At 42.0% G+C, this 7,310-nt stretch overlaps 2 protein-coding genes across 2 annotated transcripts in view; both read left to right on the forward strand.

Annotated features, from left to right (window-relative positions):
- The first annotated feature begins 1,222 nt into the window (after window positions 1-1,222).
- On the forward strand, window positions 1,223-2,471 carry LOC108571734. Its single transcript, XM_017933846.1, has 2 exons — window positions 1,223-1,314; window positions 1,624-2,471. The coding sequence occupies exons 1-2, from the start codon at window positions 1,290-1,292 to the stop codon at window positions 2,469-2,471; spliced, it is 873 nt and encodes a 290-aa protein (XP_017789335.1). The 5' UTR covers window positions 1,223-1,289.
- Window positions 2,472-6,758: 4,287 nt separating this feature from the next.
- Window positions 6,759-7,310, forward strand: part of LOC108571820 — a 90,233-nt gene continuing 89,681 nt past the window's right edge. Inside the window, exon 1 of the mRNA XM_017933961.1 lies at window positions 6,759-6,972. Within this exon, the coding sequence (XP_017789450.1) occupies window positions 6,947-6,972 (26 nt within the window). The 5' untranslated portion in view covers window positions 6,759-6,946. The remainder of the gene's footprint in view (window positions 6,973-7,310) is intronic.

A 7,310-nucleotide genomic window follows, 5' to 3' on the forward strand; every position in this document is an offset into this window, starting at 1 on the left:
GCTATCAGAGCGTGCGAAGATTCATGGTAACTTCCATGTTTACGACGAGAAATCTTCAACAAACCTGCTTATCTCTTCGATTGATTAATTTTACGTTACGAAACGGTACACGTTGATCGTTTATCGATGGGTGAAATTCTGAAGGATCGTTGCGAAAGAATCGATCGATTAAAACGTAGCCTCAAACGTTACACCTTTCCACTTCTCTTATAAGGAAAGTAAATTATCGAGTAGCCTTTATATCGAGATCAATACCTTTCTGGGATCGAGTAAATATGTTACCATCGATGTCAGTTTCTTCTCGAATATACGTACATATGTATTTATATCGACCGAGGTGTTCGATAATATCGAAAGCAGACCGTCGATAATTATCGAGTAAAATGGCGAAAGGTTCGATTTTGCGAGGATATCATTTTTCATACGTTTCAGGTTGTTAAACTGTAATATAATTACGATTTTATAAACGTACGCGTACGTACACGAGTGTATGCGTCTTAATTGTATGGGAAATTCAAGTTAATTATGAATTATGACGCGAAACGCATCACGTATATGTATATTGTGAAAAGTGAAGGAAAAAACTCGGTGTTGCAGAAACTTTAATAATGTGAAAGATTCATAATGTAACGTAAGTTTCGTGGAATCATAGAAATGCCTACAAATCATTAAATGGAACGCACGCAACTTATGCAACTGTTTAGCATGATATAACAAGTAATGCAATGAATTCGTGTTATCAGAAAATCTGGAATGCGGTTTTAAGAATTATTTTCATACGAAAGCTTCGTTATAAATTCTTTTGGTTTTCTGTAACTTTTACGTATTAAGTAGTCCGTCAGTTGTGCAACGGTTCTTTATCCTCGATATTCACATAAATCATGCTTCGATGCGCAGTCAGTTTTGTTAATCGTTATGCAAGAAAGATTTTGTCGAAATGTAACCTTTTCAAAAATCACCTTCTTCTGGCTGGAAATTTTGAAATAAAAAGGAAATTTCTAACGTAAAACTTCGCCTATTTACTCATCTCCGAATGGTTTGAAACCCGTATGATATAAGCGTTCCATTGGCTGGAAGACCAGACGTATATTTAGTGTGCATGAAGTAGGAGGTAATATGGCCGCCAATTCTCGACGTATACGGAACCAGTTCCAGTACTAAACCGGTTTCGAACTAGTTTTCATTGGTTTTTCGGCCCCCTGCAAGACGGTACTACGACCGATATTGGCACTCGTGCCGGACTTCTCTCAGAGAGTGGAACGGAGGTTACGTTACGAGATCACGCTAATATGGCCGATATTACAGAGCAGAAAGGTAAGAAAAGTAGTTCTCAGACAAGGTTATGTCGTATTCATTGTGAATTCAGTACTGCTTCAAACATCTGGCGGTCGTATTGTACATTCCAAAAGTAGTACAAGCGTAAGCACGCTTTCAGCGCCTTGTCGAGTCTCGAACCATTTTACGCGGGAAATTCAAACAGCCTAACATACTTTGACTCGTCTTTCAACTTTTTACATTGCTAATAAATATAAATACCGCACTGCACCGCATTCGATATTGTTGCTGTCTCTTCGTCTAAAACATGTTTCAATCACTTTGACATGTAAATGTATTCTTAAAAAGGGGATAACCTCGATGCACAGATGGAAATCAAGGTGGAACCGACGCTGCAGGGTTACGTCGAAGAGGAACACGAAAATGGTTTTTCCAGTTTCGAAAATAACAGCGCAATTCCATCGACCGCCGATGTCGGTGCCTTGAATTTATGGACTAGCAAGGCTACCGCTTGTCTCATTAACCAGTATAAGAAATATCATGCCATGGTAGGACAGTCGACGCAACTTCGAAGTTTACGGGAGATGTTCGAGATGATTTCCCTCGAGATGCAAAAATACGGATTTTACTTTAGTCCACAGAAGTGCGAAAACAAGTGGCGAGTTCTTGACCGAAAGTACAAAAATCTGGTGTTTCGAGAACGATTGAAAAAACCTGGTAGAATGAGGCACTACGGACAATGGGAGCACAAAAGGGCACTGGATGAAATTTTTAACGAAAAAAGGAAACACGTGTATCTGGAAGAATGTGATTTTCCACCACCACCTGGTTCTGCCAAGTATATGTTTATTTTACCGAAACCTGCGTCCGAGGAGCTGAACAGCGTTATCGAGGGTCTGCAACAGGAGGACCCTCTTGCGGCACCTAAACCTAACTTATCTTCAAACAGCAAGAACGAGATGCTGGAACAGAAAGAAGCTCTGACAGCACTTTTTGACAAGTTTTTTGACGAGATGACCAAGCATTTTGCTACTGCAGAGGAAAATAGAGAAAGAAGACATAAAGAAAAAATGGCACTGCGACAGAGTGAATTGGAAATTCAAAGGAAAGTTTTAAAATTGAAAGAACAAAAATTGGAGCTGCAAAAACGTCAAATTATCGCTTCTGCGCAGCATTTACATTTGAATATGTCGTGAAAGAATTCTAAAATTGCAATTGAAACAAATTTTTCTAATTATGTTCCCAACTTTTGCTAATTACTTTTGTATAAGATATTTTATATGGATAATTTGTAATATGAAACATAATCGTAAATTTATGTAAATATATATATGTATATACATATATTTTTTTGTAATACGTTTTTGTATTGCGTCGAGAAGGTTGCAACTAACTAGTTGCATGGAGCAACCTTCAGGTGGTAGCACCTTCCATCTCGTCCGTTCTATGGTTGCATTTCTTTAGGTAATCGATGTGTGCGGGTTCTGTTTTTTCGACTGTTGAACCGTATAAAATAGATTGTTCAATTATTACCTATTATTCCTCCCATTCAAATTTTACAGATAAAATAAGCTACTGATCGATCAAATGCAAATTGGTGGTTAAAGGTAAAGGATTGGAAGTAAACCACGATGTCTTACAAGTTACAATCTAGTATCAAAAGTTTGTGGAGTCCCCGTAGAGTCGAGTCTATAGAAGAAGTGTATCGTTTATGCTATACATATACTCGTACATCATGTTACACAGCGCAAAAACACGCTGGACTTTTGGTTTTGTTGTTAAAAGCCGTACGGCGGTCGTCCCTGTTCAGTGTTAAGGATTACTTTCGCTATGTATGCTGCCTCGTGCTCCTAATGACTCAATTTATTAAGCAGCGATTCAAAAGATTGCCTCCCTAGGCTTCGTCGCATTGATATTACACCTTCAAAGGATCATGCAACGCGTAGGGCTCGACAGGGATTTATGGCGCTTAAATGCAATTTCATTATTCTATCTTATCGGATTAACAGAGATCAAGCTCTTTTTTCCCTCGGCTCTTTCATTTTATTTATGGACGTTACATGCAGATGTGGATCATAAATTATTAGAGCTCTCAACGAAAACATAATAGCAATATAATCGAGATGAAATTATTTTATGATCTATCCTATTCTAACCTTTTCGAATAAAAAAGAGATAGGCTATTTTTTAGAGGTTAGCAAAAATATGTCACCAACAAAATTTAGAACCGTGCACGTCAAATTAATCGTAAGAATAATTAAAGCATCTGTAGAGAAAGTTAGGTCTGGATTCAATCAAGTCAGTGAATCGTATAATTCAGTGTAATTAACATTCTCGCTACAAAGCTATTCAATTCGTGCTGTGATTAATTGAAACGCCATGAGAAAAATATCTCGAAGAAAGTGAAATGGGAGAGTTTAATAGCTACGAGCAATTCTTGCAAAGTGTTTTCCACGCTTCGGTGTATACGTAGAAAATAGAATTTTTTTTCTAAGTAAAACCAAATTTGACAAAACAGAAGACAGGAAACTATGTGCGTTTAATTGAGCTTGATCACAGTGATGCTGGGCGGTGACGTATGTATGTATCTTGATTCTGTACTGGACTGCCTTGGTGTCACCTTACATTATCCAGTGCATGACGATTATGCGTTTGGAATTTTGAAAAATTCATTCCTGTTATGCAGCGCGTATTAAACAACAGGTAGCTTTTCTTTAGAGAGTGGTCTACTATTCGATAATAGTTTCTAGACTCTGCTACACTTCCTACTAAATCGTACATGTTTTCCAATTTATTACCGAAACGTCAGAAATTTATCCAAACATTTGATCGTATTTGTTAGCGAGAATAATTTCGTGTTTTAATATTGCAACGACGTTCGTGCAATCGCGATTTTCTCGGAAAAGTGTTAAAATATGGTTTCTAGGAGTTTACGTGCATACCAAGAAAAGACAAAGGGCAAACAATTTTACAAACCGTCGCGAGTTCTTTTCGGGAAAAAATCGGTGAAACCGGTTACACCCGGCTATACGAGTGTATGTACGCACCGACGACATGTACGCGCTGCATATGACACACACACAAGACCGATTGTAACAGCTACACGCGAGCACGTGCAGGTACGTGGCAATAGGTGCACCTTGGGTAGTAGTACACGGGAGGGCGCCGGCTCGGTTGATACGGGTGTGAGTACGGCGGGTAATAGCGCGGAGGCGGCCAATCGTCCAGTCGAGCCGCGACTACCGAGCGGTGAGCATACATTTTATAATTTACCATCTACATTGACGAAAGAAAGAAAGGGGGAGAAGGATTTAAAAACAACGCACTGTGTTCGACATGAATTTTTCTTGGAACGTGCAGGGTTCTGGTGTGACAGCTGGCCGCGTGAGATTAGATCGCTGTCTTGCGGATATTTCGCGTGTATAGGAGTAAACAGAAGGTGGACGAGGACACGCGATTCGTTGGTGCGTGTCCACGCACGCGTACATATTCTCTACGATATATCATACGCAATGTGCATCCTAGCTTCGCGTGACCCGTGAAAGTTCCGTTTGTTGTAAAACACGTCTCTTTATTCTACGAGTATCGAAATAACCAACATTCAAATCACTCACGGTGCATCTAACGATCGCAGACACTGGAATCGTTCGATTACTGCTATCGATCTACACACCGTGGAGACAAAGTCGATTTGGTATCGAAACATTGATAGTATCGGATACGTCAATGGTGTGACTTCAACTCGGTAGGAAAAAATCAAGTTTAAAACGTTTCTCGAATGCATCCTTGAACGGCCTGTCGAAAAGGAAAAGATACGAGCGAATCGATTTTCAACTGGCGACACAAGGACTTTGGTACACATCTCGCTTTTGTTACGTTCGTGAAAAAGAGAATATCAGGAAAATCGCGTAGCGCGTCATAGCGGACTTTTTTTTACTAGCATACGGCCGCCGGGATTATATGCACCGCGTCCTGGTCTGCATTGCGTTTTGCAGCACGTTGTGGGCCCTGAAGGCTCTGTCTAAGTAACAGTACTTCCTCGCGCTCGCTGGAATAAGCCTCTCTCCGAAGAACGGGACCCACACTCCACGAGTCCGCTCTCCACACGCTCCCTGCACCCTCCCACCATCACCGTCGCTCCGCCGAACACTCTCTTTCTGTGTGTTTCCCTCTCCTTTTATCGTGTCCGAAGTAGTCTGGCCGGTCGAGCACGGGGAGTCTCGTGAAACCAGTCCTCGTACGGTGGACCTCTTGGTTGGGACCTGGCGAAGAGTGGAGGTTGCCGCTCGCTTCTCGTGTAAACCGGCACCTTTTGCACCTGCCGCGTGATCCCGAGTTTTTCGACTTTTCGAACCGTGAACGTCTCTCTTTGTGTGTTATCGTATATACGGACGACGGTTGTCGATTTTCCTTCGACGTTTGCCATTACGTATCGGTACAGTGAGAGAACTGATTTCGCGTGGACGCGACCCGCTGCGTGTTTATTGCATAAACCAGTCCTGCCAGTCAGAGAGACACACATCGGTCATTTGTTAAGTGGCACGCTTTTGTACCGAACGTGGTAGTCGAAGATTCCAGACATGAAGTTTACGAAAGAAAATAACTCGTAGTATGTGTAAGGTTATTGCGAACTGAGAGCGTTATTTACAAAAGAGGGACGAACGAAGAGAAATTTTTTCTTTTACACAGCGTGTACGAAAGGAAGCAGAAAAACAACACTGGCAACAGAGTATTTGGTGTTTGGACGAAGAAGGACGACGTCTCCTCACCCCACTAAGTAATGCTCGCGTTAGGGCACGCGACAGGCAATACAATCAGTGTCAACATTTGGAGGGCATTACAGACGGAAACCGAGACGATACTTGTGTGCGAAAAGGTTAGTGTTCAGTAAATATCGACAGCAGCAACACGTGCAAGCGAGGGGGCTCGCGTGAAACGACTGCTGCCATGCCATTCGGTGCCGAAGCGTACGGGAGGTCGCGGTATATGTCACGAAAATAAAATGATCGAGAAAGTTGGATACTACGACGGTCTAGAAGAGCTCGCTGTAGACACCAGTGCCCCAGGATTACCAGGTTGGTGAAAGAGAGGTTATGTGCCTCTCTCCGGACTCGACCTAACCTCCAAGCGTCTCGGTCGCGAGTCCCACTAATCTAATTCGTGCCTCTTACCACGGTGTACTCAATGGAAGTGTCGACCGTATGCTGCGACAGTTAACTTCTTTTTATCCTAATCAATAATCATTCTACGATCTTGACTTGACAAATTTGCAACCGGAAACGAGCACCGGCGATCAGCGGAAGATATCGACCCGCCATTGTTACATTTCGAGAAATCGTTGAAAGTGTCGGAACATTGTGTTTTTACTATATTCACTGCGCGTTTCCATTGCAACTGTGTTACCGATCGATGACAGGTTGGGTCTACTCGAGATTTATCGGTAATTCGGTGAAGTGGTTAGGTCAATCGATATATAGGGGTCGTAAAAGTCGAAATTAAACGCAGTTGAAAGAAGTCAGTGCTTCTTCTTTTCGCGTGTGCTTGGCTGTGCTTGTGTGTTTCCCATTCTTTTTCAATCCTGGTACCGGTGCTGTGTACCTGAAACGCCGAAGGGAATCGATGGATCATCGCTGAGGGTCGCTTCGAGGAATTCGCGGAGAACTAGCCAGAAATGAAGACCACACAACGCGCACTGAGGTGAGTTCACCGTGAAAGATTGTAGAGTAGGACCACCGTGTATCTAGTTACGCTTTATGTCCTCTGGTACAGTTAACAGTAACAGTACGTATTCGTCGTTTGCAATAAAGGCTCGTTCCTTTAACGAGGAACGTAACGAAAATTTACGACGTATTAACGTTGTAGAGGACGTAAGTGCAACGTGTCTAGGACAATCTGTCGTGGCACAGAATTTCCGTTAATTTTTTACCTATTTTCCCGCGCAAACGTATGTCATGGCGGACATGTTGGTCATAGCAAAAACGAGGGAAACCTCTTTACAAAACGTATCATCGATGAAGTCGTGCTACGTGCTACGA

Source organism: Habropoda laboriosa, unplaced genomic scaffold, assembly GCF_001263275.1.
Source record: "Habropoda laboriosa isolate 0110345459 unplaced genomic scaffold, ASM126327v1 scaffold99, whole genome shotgun sequence".
In the NCBI taxonomy this organism is placed as follows: domain Eukaryota; kingdom Metazoa; phylum Arthropoda; class Insecta; order Hymenoptera; family Apidae; genus Habropoda; species Habropoda laboriosa.